The 20,100-nt window shown below is 40.4% G+C and overlaps 1 protein-coding gene across 2 annotated transcripts in view; it reads right to left on the reverse strand.

The window, feature by feature from the left end:
* The window catches only part of LOC121269917 (cytosolic carboxypeptidase 4), a 220,495-nt gene extending 201,021 nt beyond the window's left edge, over nucleotides 1–19,474 (reverse strand). Inside the window, exons 1-4 of one of the 2 annotated variants that reach the window (XM_041175042.1) lie at nucleotides 18,995–19,474; nucleotides 11,300–11,363; nucleotides 2,937–3,083; nucleotides 1,818–1,949 (exon numbers count right to left, since the gene is read on the reverse strand). In XM_041175042.1, coding sequence (XP_041030976.1) covers nucleotides 1,818–1,949; nucleotides 2,937–3,083; nucleotides 11,300–11,363; nucleotides 18,995–19,051 — 400 coding nt within the window. In that variant the 5' untranslated portion in view covers nucleotides 19,052–19,474. Of the gene's footprint in view, nucleotides 1–1,817; nucleotides 1,950–2,936; nucleotides 3,084–4,351; nucleotides 4,400–11,299; nucleotides 11,364–18,994 lie in introns of those variants that run through there. The other variant, XM_041175043.1, reaches the window with a different exon arrangement.
* Nucleotides 19,475–20,100: the final 626 nt, after the last annotated feature.

Below are 20,100 nucleotides of genomic sequence, written 5' to 3' on the forward strand. Positions count from 1 at the left end.
CATGTGTTCCAGTGTAGGAGCAGGCCATTCAGCCCATCAAGTTAGTATTAATGTTGTTTGCAAATGGAGCCACCTAGTTTAATCTCATTCTATCATTGACTCGTTTTATTTTTGTTTGGTACATTGGTCCGGCAGTTAAAGCCTTAAAGCTCAAGCCTACTATCTCCTGGAGGCCAGGAAGACAGAGCCAATAGCTGAGAGAATCTGTAAAGGGTTCTCTGTCCATTACCTAGCTGTCAAGATGAGTGAAAGTACTCCCTGGGAGGAACGGCAGAGAAAATTGAAAGATATGACAGGTCACCTCCTGCTAGTATTATCGAAACTGCTCTGAGATCATGAACTGAGTGGGCAAAATGGCCTGCTTCTGTGCCAAATATCAGCCAGCAGAAGTGGTAACTTCCCTGTCGATGATCTTCCCTCCAACCAGGAAAAGGCCAGTTCCCTCAAACATTGCAGCTCAGGGATCAAATGTCTGCTAAGTAATACTTCTCTGGACCAGTCATTTATTGAATACAAGCATCTGCAATCAGACAAGGGCAGCATACAACTGCCTGAGGTCAACATCAGCAGAACAATCCCCAGAAGGGGATGTATATCAGGCAAAACAGGCTGGGATCAGAACACACATTGGAAGCAAGTATCAGGAATTGGACACATACTGCAGAGGTGTAATATGAGAAATATATAACAGCTCATTATCACAAGGCAACAAAATCAGAAATCGATAACAGGTATATACCGCTGGACAGTAATATTAGAAATATTTAATAGCTATATTTATTGAAAAAGGCAATGTCAAAACAAGACATACTTACATTATTAAGTACAAGAGACAGGAGGCTAGAAAACATTAAATGTTTTATATCTGAAGCAAGGTCACAGACCGGAAACATCAACCCTGTTTCTCTCTCCAGGGATGCTGCCTGACCTGCTGAGTATTTCCAGCATTTTCTGTTTTTATTTCAGATTTCCAGCACCTGCAGTATTTTGCTTTTATTATTAATATTTGTTGAACTGAAGGAAAAACATTTGCAAAAGTGACATGAGAAAAATCTTTTTTCACACAACGAGTGGTTCAGGTCTGGAATGCACTGTCTTGAATTGTGGTGGAGGCAGGTTCAATGGAGGCATTCAAGAGGGCTTTAGATAAGTATTTGGATAGAAACAATGTGCAGAGGTACAAGGAAAAGATAGGGCTGTTGCTTATATGGTGGTAACACTTATTTGGAGAGCCGGTGCAGACACGCTGGGCTGAATGGCCTCCTTCTATGCCGTTAAAATTCTGTGATTCAGTGACAATATATACGGTCAAATTGTGTGTGAAATAAATTAATATTGATGTGGAAATGGGAAAGCCTCCTGTAAGCAAATTTACAATAAAATATTAAGGATCACAAACATCTTCGATCAAAGAATGGGTATCAGAGTACAGACTCTTAAGTGAATATTTCACAATAATTTTAACTATTCAAGGGGTCAGTGTTTTCCAAGTAGGCAAGTAAAGTAGGAACACTCAGACATGGGTGAAGGGAGAGGAGTTAAGCTATATTACACCAAGTCCAGAGGAAATGATCCAAAAAACTGACATTAATATGATAAGCAGCATGTGTGTGCTTGCAGAGACAGCTAATATGATTCAACTTTCTCACAAGCTCAGGAGGTACAATTATAAGAATTGCATTCTAGTAAAACTGATGCCAATAGAGGCAGAAAAACTGGAGTCCATTACCAAGTTCTTAATTATTATAGGTCACACTAGGGCTTTACAGCAGAAGTCATTTAAAGTTTCCAAGTTTGTGACCTTCAGTGACACTTACCACTAGACGCATAGATCTTGAGAACCCACAAACAGGGAGTGACGTACTTAGGTTCTGGTATACTGTGCTTCAGCAGGTTCAGGGTCTCGTTAATGGCTCCAATTTCTTGAGCTTTCTGTCCAAACCGTTTGTCTGTGAAAAAATGTCATCAGATAGTTTGATAAAACCCCAGATTCAGTGACATTTAATCATGCCCCTATACCATAATCAAAATAGCACTGAGACAGATTTTCAGATGTCTGTTTTATTGACCATGGTGGTGCTTGCATCATGAAAGCAAAATGTTATAGAATCACCAAATGTAAGAAGCTATTTCAACGCATCAGGTTTGCAATCGTGTTTTTTCTTCATGTTTCCACTTTCTCCCCATACCCTTAATAATCCCCTTTTTAAAACAACTTGCTTTTATGTCCAACAGTACACAATATTCAACACGGAATTCACATAAACTATACCTGTTGCCTAAGTAAGGTCTTATACAGACTTACCATTACTTCCCAGCTTTTTTTTTTCAGTTTCTAAATACAAAATCTAAGATCTTGCATTTTTTTTATGGTCTTACCAATTTATGTTGACAAAATGATCTCTGTTTGTCTACTCCATTTAAAATCTCACCATTTAAAGAATAGTTTCTCCCATCATTTTTACTTTTAAAAGGTGTTATTTCACACTGCCCAACAGCTACCTATCCTATTAACTTACCTCCTGCAATCCTCATAGCGTTTGACACAAATTGGCATATTCCTAATTTGGTGTTTCCTGCAAATTTCTATATTGCTTCTCAGATCTTGATTCCAGACAATTACAGCAGTGTCGTGCACAAGTGATGTTCCTATGAAACACCACTAACTACAGCTTTCCAGTTGGAGCAGCTTCCTTTTATGTGTATGTTCTGCTTTTAGTCTTTTGGATATGCCTGTCACGTATCCTCATTCGATGTGACTACATTCCCCTTAATTCTATGTACCATTATATTTGTCACAAGTTTCCTTTGTGCTGTTTGACAGACGCTTTGTTGGAAATTCACACAAACCATGGCATTACCTTTCTCTCTGGTGTTACTTTTGTAAAGTCACGAATGCCAAAATGTAAAATAAAATATTCAACTCTATTCCTTACCTCTTTGTCCAACTTTGACAATTAGGTGCATTAGAGGTAAGAGGACATCGTAATTTGGAGGAAATATTCTGGTCATATTCACTAGAGTGTGTAACAACGCCTCACTGCCCCCCTTAGAAATCATGTAACAGATCCGTTTGAATGTACCTGGAACAAAACACAGATTAAAGAAATGCAGTAACTTGTACTTAACACCTTTAACATATTGAAAACTTCACAGGAGCAAAATCAGACAAAAATTGACACTGAAGAAAACAAAAAGATACCAGGACAGGTATCTTCGTTAAAGAAGTAGGAGAGGTAGAGAGGCTTATGATGTGAATTCTTTCAAAGAGCTGGCACAAGAACAATGGGCCGATTGGCCTCTTTCTCTACTGTATGACTCTAAGAAGCTTCTGATTGAAAAAGGAATGTTGCCCAAGGATCATCTCACACTTTCCATTCCCTTGTCTGGCTCTAATGTGAGGTCGTTTCTGCCTGATAAATTATTTTATTCCATATAGCAGGAGGTGAGGTTGTGCTTGTACCACAGAATCGCAGAATGATTACAGCGCAGAAGGAAGCCATTCAGCCCGTCATACCTGTGCTGGCTCTCTGAAGAAGAAATTCAAGTAGTGGCACTCTCCCACCTTGTCCCCATAGCCCTTCAAGTTCTTCCTTTTCAGATCATAATCCAATTCCCTCTTGAATGCCTTGATTGAACCACTCTCAGGCAGTGCATTCCAGATCCAGAAAAAGTTTTTCCACATGTCAGCATTGCTTCTTTTTGCCAGTTACCTTAAATCTGTGCCCTCTGGTTCTTGATTCTTCCACCAATGGGAACAGTGTCTCTCTCTATCTACTCTGTCCAGACCCCTCATGATTTTGAATACCTCTATCAAATCTGCTCTCAACCTCCCAGGAAAACATTCCCAACTTCTCTAATCTATTTACTTAACTGAACTTCCTCATCACTGGAGCCATTTTCATGAATCTTTACTGAACTCTCTCTAATGCTTTGGCATCCTTCCTAAAGGGTGGTGCCCAGGACTGGACACAATACTCCAGTTGAGGCTGAATCAGTGTTTTATACAAGTTTAAGTGCTTTTGTACCCTATGTCACTATTAATAAGGCCTAGGATGCTGTATGCTTTAACCATTCTTTCAACCTGTCCTGCCACCTTTAATGATTTACGCTGTTAAAATCTCCATAGAGATAGATAACTTTTAAAAGGGGATTCAAATTTCCAGTCTCCAGCTGAAAGAATGACATGGCAAGATTTCACATTATAAAACTTTTACTGTAACAAATAACTAAAAGCACTATTAATTAAACACTGTTTTCTTTTCTGTAGGCAACTTTTACTTTAAACTTCAGAGAGGAACATTTTCCTTTTATGCTTATCACACATCGTACTTTCCACAAAATTACAGACCTTAAAGCAAACAGTAAACAATTTTCCCCAGCTTCCAATGGGTTCCCGTATCCCTGTTTCACTGAGTAGTAACTTCAAGTGGCCGTCTCCAGGTGCTTTCCTCGATTTTCAGAGAGTTCCTTAAATCCATCACCAGCAGTATGGCCTGTTCCAATGATTCACCTTCTGTTACCATGCTAGAACAAATCTCCTGGAATCTGTGGAATGGCTGCAGGATGCGCCTCTTCGACTAGGGATTATCCCCCTCCCACATCCGGCTGTGGTAGCCCACAAGGTCTAGTAGCCTTTTCTCTCTGCTGTCCACACAGAACTTCTGTCTGTGATCTTCATTGATTTGTAGGGAATCTTGTAACCTGATCTCAAAAATGGCTTCATCTGCCCTCTTCCCGTGGTAACGTGAAACACACTAGTTTTGTATCTAGTTAAAAATGCGAATTACTTATTCTTGATCACAATTCCTGTTCATCTTAGAAGTAAATGGACAGTTTATAGCACAGCTGTTTACAACCTGATGCCTCCAACACCTTCCTTTGGACTTTGGAAGGTTCAGGGTCTACTCATGGTAAACTCAGAGACTGCTGCCATTGTCTCCAAGCATAAATACTTTGCACCTTCACTTCAGTTAAACAGTCTAAGCCTTCTTCTGATCTCTAACAATCAAACTACCCAGACATACTGTCGGGTAGACTGCAGAACAGGTCACATGAATTCATTCATTTACCCTCATTTTAAAGCTAGTCCCAAAATATAATAAGCTTATAAACCTTGTAATTCTAACAATGCACATATACATCCAGGCCCCACTGGTCCTGCGCCCCTTTAGAATTGTACCCTTTGTTTTATATTGTCTCACCATGCTCTTTCTTCCAAAAAGAGTAATTTCACACTCTCTACATTAAATTTCATTTGTCATTTGTCCATCCATTCCACCAACCTATGTCCTTTTGAAGTTCTACACTATCCTCCTCACAGTCCACAATACTTCTAAGTTTTATACTGTCCACAAATATATCAGGAAGAGGAGGGGTTCTAATAATGGCCCCCTAGGGAACTCCATTATAAACCTGCCTCTAGTTCAAAAAACATCCATTTAGCACTACATTCTGTTTCCTTTCACTCAGCCAATTTCCTATCCATGCTGCTACTGTCCCTTTTATTCCACGAGCTCTAACTTTACTCACAAGTCTCTTGTGCAGAATTTTATCAAATGCTTTTTGGAAATCCATGTACACCACATTTATGGCATCATTGTCATCAAACTCCTCTGTCATCTCATCAAAAAGCTCAGGTAACATGATTTCCCCTTAACAAATCCATGGTGGTTTTCCATGTTTGCCCAAGTAGCTATTAATTTTATCCTGAATTGTCATTTCTAGAAGCTTCCCCACCACTGAGGTTAAACTGATTGGCCTGTAGATACTGGGCTTATCTTTATAGCCCTTTTTAACAAGGGTGTAACATTTGCAATTCTCCCATCCTCTGGAACCGTAGCTGAGTCTGAGGAGGACCGGAAAATATGGCCAGTGCCTCTGCATTTCCACTTTCACTTCCATCGGTATCCTTGGATCCATCTCATCCGGTCCTGGTGCCTAATCAACTTAAAGTACAAACAGCCTATCCAATACCTCCTCCTTATCAATTTTAAACCCTGCAAGCATCTGAACTACATCCTCTTTCACCATGACCTGCACAGCATCTTTTTCCTTGATAAAGATAGATGCAAAGTGTTATGATCCCAGCTGATGTTAATATTGGACAAGTCAGATCCCAGAGTGAAGCCTGGTTTGGTAGATCCTAACTTTGTTTTTCTTTGGAAACCATGGATGTCAGTTACTGAACACATTCACAAGAGTCTGCTCATACACTGTTAACAAACAATAAAATATTTATTAAACAAGAAAAAATTAATCATAGGACACCAGACATAAAGGTCAGAAAGATTGCAATACAGATACAAGAAAATGCTTCAAACTCACACTATTTCTTTTATCCTGCAACCCTTATTGACACAAAACTCTAGTGAAGATTTATCATTATCTCAGCGCCAAGGTTTCATGGGTTAGTTCGGTTTCAAGAAGTTTTCTTCCAGCAGACTGCTGAACATTCACTAGATGCTTTTCTTCAGCTGGTATCTCTCCCTGAGACACCCATAAACTGCAATCTAAACTCACTATTACTTCAACTTCAGAGCAAACATATGGGTTACCTAAACTCGGTTTCCTAGCAGTTTTGCAGGATTCCTTATTAGAGAGATTAGACCTTCTGTCTGCACTCTCTGTTATACACACACTAACTGACTGCCCTTCTGTGTTTCCTTGTCTCTCTGTGTGCCTCTGGACTCCTGTCACTAGGCAACAGCACAGTTTTTCCTACTTTTTTTTAACTTCATTAAACTACTAACCCCTTGGTAACCTACCTCTTCACTTCAAGAGTTATAAAACCTCATTAAAAATGCATGTAAACAAACAACTGCAGACTTCCCAGCACCCAGTTCACAAAAATTTCTAAATGAAACTAAAACCGGGTTTTGCTTTTCTTAACACCCAGATACAAAATATAAATTAAACTTAAAACTATACATTGTTCCTAACAAAATAATTCATTTAATACCTCAGCCATGCCCCTTGTCTCCATGTGTAAATCATCTTTTTTGTCCCTAATCCCCACTCCTCCTTTCACTACTCTTTTAACATTTAAATGTGTATAGAAGACTTACAGATTCCCTTTTGTGTTAGCTGCCAGTCTCTGCTCATACTCCTTTTTTTCTCTTATTTACTTTTTCACATCCCCTCTGACCTTCGATCTTCAACCTGGGTCTCAGTTGTATTATCCACCTGACATCTGTCATGAAGACACTTTTTCTTCTTCACCTTAATCTCTACCTCTTTCGTCATCCAGGGAGATCTGAATTTGTTTTCCTTACCTTTCTCCTTCATGGGAATATACCTTGACTCTGGCCAAACTCTCCCTTAGAAATACAGAAACATAGAAAATAGAAGCAGGAGCCACTCATTTGGCCCTTCGAGTCTGCTCCACCATTCAATTGATCCTCTATCTCAATGCCGTTCTCCCGCACTCTCCTCATACCCCTTGATGCCTTTAGAGTCTAGAAATCTATTTCCTTCTTAAATATATTCAGTGACCTGGCCTCTGCAGCCTTCTGTAGTAGACAGTTCCGCAGGTTCATCACCCTCTGAGTGAAGACGCTTCTCCTCATCTCAGTCCTAAAGTCTATGCTGTATCTTGAGACTGTGACCTCTTGTTCTAGACACCCGCACCCCACCCCCCCACCCCACCCCCCGCCCACCCCCTCCAGCTAGAGGAAATATCATCCCTGAATCCAGTCTGTCCATCCCTGTCAGAGTTTTATATGTTTCAATGAGATCTCCTCTCATTCTTCTAAGCTCCAATGAATACAGGCCTAGTTGGCCCAAAATCTCTTCAAAAGACAATCCTGCCATCCCAGGAATCAGTCTGGTGAACCATCGCTGCACTCCCTCTATGGCAAGTATACCCTTTCTTAGGTAAGGAGGCCAAAATTGCACACAATACTCCAGGTGTGGTCTCACCAAGGCCCTGTACAGCTGCAGTAAGACATCCTTGCTCCTGTCCTCAAGTCCTCTTGCAATGAAGGCCAACATACCATTTGCCTTCTTAACTGCTTGCTGCACCTGCATGCTTGCTTGCAGTGATTGGTATATAAAGATACCCAGGTCCCTTTGTACATCAACATTTCCAAAACTATCACCTTTTAAATAATACTCTGTCATTCTGTTTTTCCTACTGATGTGGATAACTTCACACTTATCCATGTTATACTGCATCTGTCATGTATTTGCCCACTCACTCAACCTGTCTAAATCGCCTTGAAGCCTCTTAACACCTTCCTCACCGCTCACATTCCCACCAAGTTTCGTGTCATCAGCAAACTTGGAAATATTACTTTTGGTTCCCTCATCAAGATCATTGATATATATTTTGGCTAGCTAGGGCCCAAACACTGATCCCTGTGGTACCCCACTGGCCATCGTCTGCCTCTCCGAAAAAGACCCATTTATTCCTACTCTCTGTTTCCTAAATACTTCTCAATCCATGCCAATATATCACCCCAATTCCATGTGTTTTTTATTTTACACACTAACCTCTGATGTGAGACTTAATCAAAAACTTTCTGAAAATCCAAAATACACCACATCCACTTACTCTCCCTTATCTATTCTGCTAGTTATGTCCTCAAAAAACTCCAGTAGGTTTGTCAAACATGATTTCCCTTTCATAAATCCATGTTGACTTTATCTATTCCCATTGATATTTTCTAAGTGTCCTGTTATCACATCCTTCTTTAAAGGCAGCCCATTTTTCAATTACAGTTTTGCCTGGTTCCAATTTATCTGGGTCAGATCCATTCTTACCCCATTGAAGTTAGCTTTCCTCCAATTAATTATTCTTACTCTGGATTGTTCCTTGTCCTTTCCCATAGCCAACGCAAACCTGATGATACAATGATCATTGTCCTCTAAATGTTCCCCTACTGATACTTGATCCATTTGGCCCACCTCATTCCCAAGAATCAGGGTCCAGCAATGCCTTCTTTCTTGTTGGACTGGAAATGTACTGCTGTAGAAGATTCTATGGCACGCACTCTCAGAACTCTTGCCCCTCTCTGCCCCCATTTTAATTAAAGTTCACCATTATAACTAGAGGATAATTCTTGCCCCTCTCTGTAATTTCCTTGCAAATTTGTTCCTCTATACCTTTTCCACTAATTTGTGGCCTATAGACTCAACTGAGCAATGTTATTGTACCTTTTTTGTTCCTTAGCTCTAGCCAAATAGATTCTATCCTTGACCACTCAGGGACATCCTCTTTCTCCAGCACTGCAATGCTCTCTTTAATCAATATTGTCACCTTTCTCTCCTTTCCTATGTTTCCTGAGCACTTAGTATCCAGAAATATTGAAAACCCAGTCCTGTCCATCTTTGAGGCAGCTCCCTGTATAGCCACAATATTATATTTCCACGTGGTTATCTGTGCCTGCAACTCACCAATCTTATATACCACACTTTACATGGTCTTGTACATGTACAATAACCATAAGTTAAACTTTGTCACTTTCTCCCTTACTCTGAAACCACATTATAACTTATTATTTCCTAGCTCTCCCAGTATTCTTTGCACCTCTCTACTATTACTTCTTGCTTCCCACACTCCAGCCAAATTAGTTTAAAAACTCCCCAACAGCACAAACAAATCACTCCGCAAGAAAATAGTTCCCATCTCTGTTTAAGTGCAACCCATTGGCCAGAACAGGGCACATCCCCAGAGGAGTTGGTCCCAGTGACCCAGGAATCTAAAATCCCTCCTTTCTGCCCCAGCTTTCTAGCCACACATTCATCTGCTTTATCGTCCTATTTCATTACTCACTTGCTCGTTGTATCATGAATAACCCAGAGATTACTACTTTTGAGGTCTTGCCTGCTAATTACCTACCTAGCTCCCTAAGTTCTGATTGCAGGACAACATCCCTCTTTCTGCATATGTTTTCGTACCGATGTGGACCACGACTGCTAGCTGTTGACCCTCCCCCCTCGGGGTACTCTGCAGCCATTCAGTGACATCCTTGACACTGGCAACTGGGAGGTGACATGCCATCCTGTATTCATGTCTGCAGGCACAGAAATGCCTACCTCTTTCCCTAACTGTCAAATCACCTCTGTTATTGTTCTTCCAGTCTTCTTCATGCCCCCCTGTATAGCAGAGCCAGCCATGATGCTATGGACTCGGCTCTGGCTATGGTCCCCAAGTGAGCTATCACTTAAATCATTACTCCAAACTAAATAGTGGTTGGAGAGTGAGATGCATTCAGGGGCTCCTGCACTCCCTGCACTACCTGTCTGTTTCTTCTTGCCTGCCTGGTGGGCACCCATTGCCTCTGTCCTTCCATACTCTAAAGCTGTATGGTGACCACATCTATAAACATGTAATCCATGATGCTCTTGACCTCATGGAATGTGCTGCAGTGACAATAACTGCTACTCAAGCTCTGAAACTTGGAGTTTGAACTGCTGCAACTGATGACATTTCCTGCACATATGGATATCCAGGACATGGGAAACATCCTGGAGTTCCCACGAAGGGGGTTAGAGCTGTCCTGACATTATAGTTGAATTGCTTTTCTCAGTATGCAGCCATGGAGAGAGGAGCCAGTAAAAATAGTTGCTCATCCCAGAAAAAGAAAAATATACCCAGTGCTGCTCATCCTTTTGAGGCATCCTCAGGCTGCATCATCCAGCAACATGTGATGTGGAAAGACAGAAATCAAAAGAGGGGAAGGGATCAGATAGATATATTCTTTGTTTTGTTTAAGTTTTTTTTTAAGTAAATGGCTTTCAAAACTTCCTGTCTGGTCTGCAAGTCCAGTAATATAGAATGATATGGTTAGTGAAATAATTAACAATTCCTAGCTGTGTGCTGAGAATGCAAAGACACAGAAAGGTGAACATACCTTTCCTCACCATCAGCTTCATGTCCATTAATATCAAATCAGTGAACTGAAACTCATTTTACAATCTAAAATTAGGGAACATGCTACTGTAAAGCGATCAAAGAATGTAACTGTGGGGCTGTGTATTGCAGTTCCAGCCAGCTGTCCTTTGAGTGATATGATGTGAGTTCCAGTGTCAAATGTGCTACCAGGGAATATATTGAATGAATGCCAGATACTTCCCATACACAGGAAGTAACTGACCACAGCTACTCACATAATTGCATTGTTGGAGACATCTGTGATTCCCATCTCAGCTCATTGCATAGTCACCAAAAAAAGGGATCAGGAGAAAAATGTTACAATAAGATTATTTACCCTAATCTGCACTCACTGTGGTACCCTTCAACTAGGAGTTCCATGCGATTAGTGAATGGTGATTGAATTTTACATCACATACTCACCTGCCGACAGCAATTCATCCAGAATTTGCAGGATACTGAGAGTACTTTGCACATCATGCGAACTCTGCGACAAGATAGACAAAACAAAATGATACCTAAACAGGATTGTGCCTCTGTGGACGGTCAAGTCCGCCAACCCTATCACAAAGGATGCCATTAAAGAGCTTCCTGCGTATTAGCTGGGGCTCAGTTGGTAGCACTTTCATCTCTGAGTCAGAAGTTTGTGGGTTCAAATCCCACTCCAGATCTTGAGGACAAAAATCAAGACTGACACTCCAGTGCAGCACTGAGGGAATGCTGCACTGTTGGAGGTGCTGTCCTTTGGACGAAACGTTAAACTGAGGTTCTATCTGCTCTCTCAGATGGATGTAAAAGATCCCTTGATGTTATTTTGTGGAACAACAGGGGAGTTCTCTCGAGAGTCTTGGCCAATAATTATCCCTCAATCAACATCCCAAAAACAAGTGATCCAATCATGATCACATTGCTGTTTTTGGGAATTAGCTGTCACATTTCCCACATTACAACAGCGACCATACTTCATAAAAGGTGCTCCATTTGCTGTAATGTGCTTTGGAATGTGAAAGGTGCTACATAAATGCAAGTCTTTCTTTCTGTTGGGAGTGGGGAGAATAAATCAGCTCCAGGTCACTGCCTCAATGTTCAGTCAGACATGAATAACATTTCCCTTTGTTTGTTGAGGTCCAAAATGTTTAAATTTGATCTATTTCTAAAACGGGTGATTCTCATTCCAAGAGTAGATTATTATGATAATTGGTGTTTCCATACAGACTCTGCTTGAAAAAGCTAGAACATGCACAACGTTGGGAAGCACAAGCCATGCTCAGTATTTTAAAGCCTCAGTACCATTTGCTCTCATGCCCTTTCCTCTAACAGTCACCCCAAGCGCCGATTGAAAGGTCTTGGAGCAATCATTTGGCCATCCCATGTAGATGCTGGAATCAGCACTTGGCATCAAGAGCCGGCCAACTTGTCATCCAGACCTCTAACAAACTTAATTGGCTTTTAGACTGGAAATAAACTGCAACAAATATATAATTGCTGCTCTCTGGAGACCAGCCAGTGAAGTTCACACATTCCTTGCAGGCCAACCATCTTTAAAATAGTTTGTCTCCTAGCTTCAAATTGTCAATGAGCTGCAAATTTTGCAAATTTGTTATTAGTCAAGCCTGGGGGCATTGCGAGGAAGATATGTCCACAAGTCTGTCTCTTTGCATTCTTCAGTGTACAGCCAGGAGACAATCCAGAAGGGAAAAACAGTAAAAACTGGGATTTAAGAATAATGGTCTGAACTGATCTTGTATACATTAAAATGGAACACCAGTAAAAACTGGGAAATAAGAACACTGGTCCGAACTGTTTTTTCTTTCTGGGAGTCATTTTTTTAAAAGCATGGAATGGAGCACAGGAGGCCATTCAGTCCATCGTACTTGCAGGCAGAGCTAAACAATTAATCCTACTTTCTCATTCTTCCCCCATAGCCCTGAAAATTTTTTTACCATCAATTATTCATTCAAGTTGCACTAACTATAACAATCTGCATTGTTTTATTTGTAGACTTGATACAGGTTTTTTGAGGGACATATTTTCATGCTGAAGGTCAAAAAATAATTTCATCGGTGTGTCAGTATTTAGTGCAACAGTCAGCTCAGCTAGGTTCCATTACTTCCTAAGTTTGATAACCAATGAACCAGATGGGCCCCCATGTCCTCTCTCTTCCACTCTCAACTCTAATGCCTGGGATTGAAGCTTCTATATAATGTAGGTGGGAACTCTGGCCGGAATATACAAAGAGTTTAAGTCTGGCCATTGCTGTGGAAAGTGGTGCATAAACCACTGGGCTTGGGCAGGAGGAGCTGTTACATGGATTGCAGGGATAGTGTAGTAGCAATGTCACTAGACTGATAATCTCACAGATCAAGTTAATGATATGGGTTCAAATCCCACTATGGCAATGTTGTTCAATTAGTAAGTCTAGAGTTATAAAGCTAGTCTTGGTAACAATTACCATGTAAAAACTCATTGGGTTCCCTAATGGCCTTTACAAACTTCATGCCTGAAAGAGAAAATGGATAATTAGAGGCAAAGGGCTAGCTACAGGAATGTTAGGTCACTTTTAATCTCATTTTGGTACACCTGTTTGAATGATTTCACTGCTCAGCAATCTACACCCCGAACTGGAGACACAAACCATTACAAAGAACAAGCTTAAGAGACAGGTGCAATATATGAAATACCAACAGAGAGCAGACAAACAGTATAATTATATCTGTCACTGTGTCTTTACAATGATTTGATACATATGAGTCTCCTATATGCAATTTTTCAATGAGGAATCCAGCATAAACTATTGCGATAAAAGTTTTTTTACAGTTAAGAACCTTCTGTAAAATGAGGTTCAGATGCCCTTCCTTTAAGGAAGGAAATCTACCATCTTTGTCTGGTCTGGCTTTCATGTGACTCCAGACCCTCAGCAATGTGTTTGACTCTTAACCCCCTCTGAAATAGCCTAGCAAGCCACTCAGTTCAAAAAGGGGCAATTAGGGATGGGCAGCAAATGTTGGCCTTGTCAGCGATGCCCACATCCCATGAAAGCATAACAAAGAAAAAGAGGGGTTAGTGGATGGCAGTGAAAGAGAGAAGGGGAACAGAGGATAGAGGAGGGGGGAAATAGATGGCAATGAAAGGGAGGGAAATGAATGGCAATAGAATGGAGAGGGATGCATGCTAAAGAAAGGGAGAAGGAAGGGGCAGAAGTTAAGTGCTATGGTGGGTAGAGGTGTAAAGATGGAAGTGGCATTTTGGAATGAGAGGAAGAAGAGTGCTAGCATGAACTCTGAAGAGGAGGAAAGAATATGAGGCTAAACTGGGGAATTCAAAGAAGTGTGTCTTTAACTTTGTTGGAGGAGTAAAACACAAGTGAAATTGAATGGAGAGGGGGAGGCAAATGCTAGAATGAATGGCAAGGTTAGAGGAAAAGAGAATTTCTCTATAAAGAAATGAGGAGTTGGATGGTGTACACATTGTCACTGCACTGGGTCTGAAATGGGTAGCATACCTTTGTTAACTGGGAAGATAGAAGTGGGAGAGTGACTTGAAGAATTTCTTGCTTGTATAATGGTACTATTCCACATTTTACTGTGCTTTCCTTATTAAATTAAGAAGTTATTAATTGTTGACTGTAAAAGTGCTTAAAATAAGCTGATAGATAATTTTTAATCCAAACATTATTTGGGAAGTATCGATCCCAACTTTCCTCCAGAAATGATACCTTTATCCTGCTAGCACGAATGAAGGAATGTTGTGCATACCTACTACTTACATTACAAAGTTTGTGTAATTTTTTGTTTTTGCATGTCAGTGTTGCTCATGAGTTGTTGGTCTTTTGGAGAGTTGGTTGAGTTATTAGAAAAAAGCTTTGTCAGCTTTAGCTGCTTTTTTATTTGGGCATGTGTCATGCTTTCATTTCAGATTTGGAAACTCCCACCACTCAACTTCAAAAAAGAACATCAAATATAGAGAATCAGATACATAGGACAGCATAAGTTTGAATTATTGCTCACTCCTTGGCCCTAATTTGAATAAGAATGCCAGCTAATAAATAGCTTTGTCAGCTTGTTGGTAGTTCTGTTCTGTGTGTTTATACAAAGTAGAAATTGAGTTGCAATTACCCAGCTTCATTTTATAGAATGTTCTTAAAAGCAAAAATGAGCTTTTATCTCATTAGCTTATGTTGGATTCCACATTAAAAAATTACAACCAGGAAACTCATACATAGATAAATCATTGTAAAGACACAGTGACATAATTACACTGTCAGCTATTAACACCCACTCTGGACTATTGTTTTATTCTTTAATACCATTATTACCGGTCCCTTTGTCTTGTCTTCTATGACATCTTTGTCATTTAATCTTCCCCACTCTCTAACCTATCCCTGACCTTCTATTTTGCTCCACCTTTTTCAACGGAATAAACCTTCATCATATCCAATTAAGACAGTGATGAGGAGGAATTTCTTTTCTCAGAGGAAGGTGATTCTGTTGAATCCTTTACCACAGGTAGCTGCAGAGGCTGGGTCATTAAGTATATTCAAGGCTGAGATAGACAGGTTTTTAAATCGCAAGGGAATCAGGGGTTATGCGGGAAAGGCAAGAAAGTGGAGTTGAGGATTATCAGATCAGCCATGATCTCCTTGAATGGCGGAGTGGACTCGAAGGGCCGAATGGCCTACTTCAGCTCCTACGTCTTCTGGTCTTCTGGTCTTATATTTCTACCTCTCTCCACTTCCAAAGAAGAGTCATACTGACACGAAATGTTAGCCCTGTTCCTCTCTCCGCAGGTGCTGCCAGACCTGCTGAGCTTTTCCAGCATTTTCTGTTTTTATTTCAGATTTCCAGCATTCACAGTTTTTTGCTTTTAATTGCGCTAAGTGTCTGCTTTCTGTTGGTATATTATATATTGCACCTCTCAAGCTTGTTCTTTGTAATGGTTTGTGTCTCCAGTTCGGGGCGCAGATTGCTGAGCAGTGAAATCATTCAAACAGGTGTACCAAAATGAGATTAAAAGTGACCTCATTACACTCTAACATTTCTGCAGCTAACCCTTTGCCTATGTATTATCCTTTTTCTCCTTCAGGCATTATGTTTGTGAATCACAGTCCTTTTAGCTTGGTAGGTGCCTTTTTAACTCAGGCACTGTACAAGACAGTTTAAAAAAGGCATCAGCCAATATTGTTCCATTTATTACAGAGGTTGTCATCATTGTTCCCCTGTTAACAGGCTAGGAAAAAACTCCAGTTCAATTTTCTAATGTATATAACCTTTGTGACTGTTTCAGTCACGGGTATCACAGCCTGTGTTTCTCTTTTCAGATGAAGCCGGCAGTTACACATTTCCAAAGAGTTTTCGCAATTTATCAAATATGAAATGGATGAAATTTCAGAGCTGGTGTTTGAGTGGACTTCAATCAAATGCAGTGAAACTTTCAAAAAGAGGCAAGTAAATTCGAGCTGATCCCCCTCATCTTATAAGGGGCAAGGAGCGAAGCTGTATATACCACTGTTGCTTATGGAAAAACAGATTAGTATTAACAACAACAACCATAGCTTATATTTATATAGCACCTTTAACATAATGAAACATCCCAAGTTCACAGGAGCATTATGAACAAAGTATGGCACCAAACCACATGGGCCAGCTGACCAAAAGTTCAGCCTAAGAGGTAGATTTTAAGGAGCATCTTAAGGGGGCAGAAGGAATTTCAGAGCTTGGGGCTTGGGCAACTGAAGGCATGGAGCAATTCACAATCTTTTACTGTTTGCCTTTTTGGACAGATGGATTGCAGCATCTAGTTTGCTTTCCGCAAGCTTTATTTTAATCCTTTTTTACTTTTTCCCTTTACAAGCTTTCAAGCCATTGTTTCACCTGTTTCATCAGATTTTGGCTATGTGGGCCCCGTGCCATCCAAGACCAGCCACAAATGTTGCCCAGTCCTCATTAATCCTGGACTTCTTCAGCCTTTCTTGGTTTCCCACTTTTGTTTTGTTCTTGGAGCCACCGCATCTTTATTGCTTCTGGCAGCTGATGCAATGCACTTTCCTCACAGTCTCTCCAATTAGTGCTCTGCTGGTGTTTGTACTTCTCATGATTGCCCAGTACCCTTTATATCTTCCCTGGCAGCCCTGCTATTCTTTGCAGCTTCTTGTGGATATTCAAATAATATTTCAAGCCTCCCAAGGACGTTTTGGTTCCTTTCATGGCTTTTTCTGCCCATTTTATTCAGTTTTCCTTCTGACTAAATGCCCCTGCTGATCTTTACGAGCCATTGCTACCTGTGCTTCCTTTTTAAAAAACATTTCTGAAATCACTGTTTTCTTTTCCTTCAGTAATGATTTTGTTGGGTGTTTGTAGAGGGGAGCACAAGCCTTACTCAGTTTTAAATTTAATTATTCCTCTGATCCTTTCATTTTTGTATCTACCCATTCCGTCCATCTCCAGCCTCTATTTAAATTATTTTTTTCCTCACTACAACTTAATCTTTTTTCTACCTCCCCACCTTTTCTGCCAGTGGATTCCATTTTTAATCCCATTACCATTCAGCCTGCTGCTTTAATTGTGAATTCTTATCAGCAAAATGTCACAGGAAACATACAAATTCTTAAAACTATTGCATAAGATGCATATCTTCAATCCACAGCTCATGTTGCTATGATTTTTGGTCATGCTAATTCTTAAAATTCTTTTATTTATTCATGTAACGTGGATGTTACTGGCACGGCCAAGATTTTTGTTGCCCATCCTTTGAGAACAGCTAAGAGTCAACTACGTTGCTGTGGGTCTAGAGTCACATGTAGGTCAGACTGGGTAAGGATGGCAGATTTCCTTCCCTAAAGGATATTAGTGAACTAAGTGGGTTCGTTCTTCGGGGGCTGCCCTTTGCCGATCAATGGGGGTGACCCCTCTTAGATCAAACTGCCACTTCCCGCTCTTGGTGCTGCCAGAACTGATGGCGTGAGCATGTGATTTCCTCCCCATTGAGGGGCAGAAGGCTCACACTGGCCCTGTTAAGCCTGCCCACATCGATTTATGGCTACAGGCCGGGTCAGCTCACTGACTTACTTCTGAAGGAGCGAGCCATCTGCCCCCCCATGTATTAATCAGCCCTAGCTTTCAATTCAAGAGTCTTTTTTAATTAATTGCCATGGTGGAATTTGGATCCATGTCCCCAGAGCATTAGCCTGGGTTATTAGTCCAAAGGCATTACTACTATGCTACCATGTCCCCTAAGATTATAACCAGACCATTTAGGATTGAAATTAGGAAGCCTTTATTCACACAATGGGTTGTGGCAATTATAGAATTCACTCTCACAAAAGTCTATGGATACTGGATCAATTGATTTCTATTAGGTAAAGGAAACTAGAGATAAGGTGCCTTAAGGAGTTGAGGTACACATCAACCATGATCGAATAGAATGGTGGACCAGGACTGAAGGAGTGAATGGCCTTCTTCTTTTCCTTTGTACAATCCCCAACATTTATAAGGGCCACAATTATGTAAATGCGATTTATCCAACATACACAATTGTCAGTCTAACACAACAGTGCCCATAAAATTAAAACTCATTGCACAAATAGAATTGGTGACCTGACACAGTATAGACTAAATGGTTATTCATTTCGGCATTTGCCAAAAAAGTCTTTTAAACTCCTTTACCACTTGCCTAGGTTGACAGAAAATGTGATAAACAACATTACTTGATCGATAGTTTCTTCCAGCAACAAATCAACAATTTGAAGTAAAGAAGTGAAAGTGAGCATGTTTTTAGAGAAATTTGGAATTATAACTTTTCCTACAAGTGGAACAATGCTATTTCACTCAGTGAACATTGGGGTCAGGAAGTTCCTCTATTTCTTATCCTTAAATAATAATTTAGAACAAATTCAAACTCGTTTATTCTGCTTTGAAGATGTGCTGTCTGTAACCACATGCAGATACATAACACCAGTTTGATTACATTTAAGTATATGCAAACATTCTCACATTGAAATAATTTAAATGAAGCATTACCTAACCCATTAGCTTAGGGCAATTCAATCTTTCCAAATTTGTAAAAAAAACTGTATCTATGAATCTGAACACAAAAGAGATTAGTATGAGAAAGGCATCTTACCTTGAGTGTTGAAAGAAGAATTTCCAAGCCTGTTGCATTTCCTGAGGCAGAAGTCATCTCTGCTGTGTTCTGCAGCCAAGGGGACAGACACAGAAAAGTATTTCAGATTTCAAAACAGAAGCACAAGACCCCTCTCTCTCTCTCTTATTTGAAATTGTGGAGAAGACTAGGCAGTTGCTTTTTGTGGGCAGATCAGAGGTTGACATCGCTTGTTTCTGGCACAAAGGGAGGTATCAATTTTCTGATGCAAAATTTTTGATGAGTGCTGAATATAAAATAGCAAAGTGCTGCACACTAAGCGGCCAGCAGTAGAGAATGAGGACTGCCCTCACTAAGGAACAAGAGAAGGACAGGAAAGCTGATCTGGCAACCTCACTGCATTCCCAGCTGAGCTGTTTATCAATCCCAAAGGGAAACAGCGTCTACACTTTTCCATCCCTGTCTCCAAATGAAATTAGACACAACATGCTCTGCAATGTTGTCTTTAGGTAGGACTAATGTCAAACTTACTTATACTGCCATTTTTAACCCTCCCCCTCGCTACCAGGGCAACGATTGGAACAAGGAACATAAGCATTGATAAACCAGGAGGTTAGTTACTGTCAATCAAAATGCAGAGTGTAATAAGCAGCAAAGGATAAAAAAGGATAAGGAACATTAAATGAAAGTGCAGCACAGCAGAGGCAAAAAAATTACACAAATGTGAATAGCCACTAAACAGGAGAGGGTGGGAAATTGACACAGAATGGGTAGTATCAGATCAGTCGCCTGTTATATCCAGCATTTGATATTTAATTCCATTGACTGCAATGGATTTTCACAATCAATAATGTAATTTTGAAGTTAAGATCATGTTCTTTTGTTGGGAAATGCACAAATCAGGTACCACAGTGAAATAAATCACCAGATAATCTGCTCTTACTGGCACTTGTTGAGGGATAAATGTCTGCTTGGATGACGGGATTTTCTTTACACAATTGCAAAATTGCATTGGTCGGTGGGGGGGGTTGCATTTTCCCTCTGGGGACAGGAAACTGTTATGTTCTGCTGTGGGGTCACTTTACTCACAGACAGGTTGCACTCTTATCTGTCGGCGGGTGAGTTGA

This window comes from Carcharodon carcharias, chromosome 26 (genome assembly GCF_017639515.1).
Source record: "Carcharodon carcharias isolate sCarCar2 chromosome 26, sCarCar2.pri, whole genome shotgun sequence".
NCBI classification, from domain to species: domain Eukaryota; kingdom Metazoa; phylum Chordata; class Chondrichthyes; order Lamniformes; family Lamnidae; genus Carcharodon; species Carcharodon carcharias.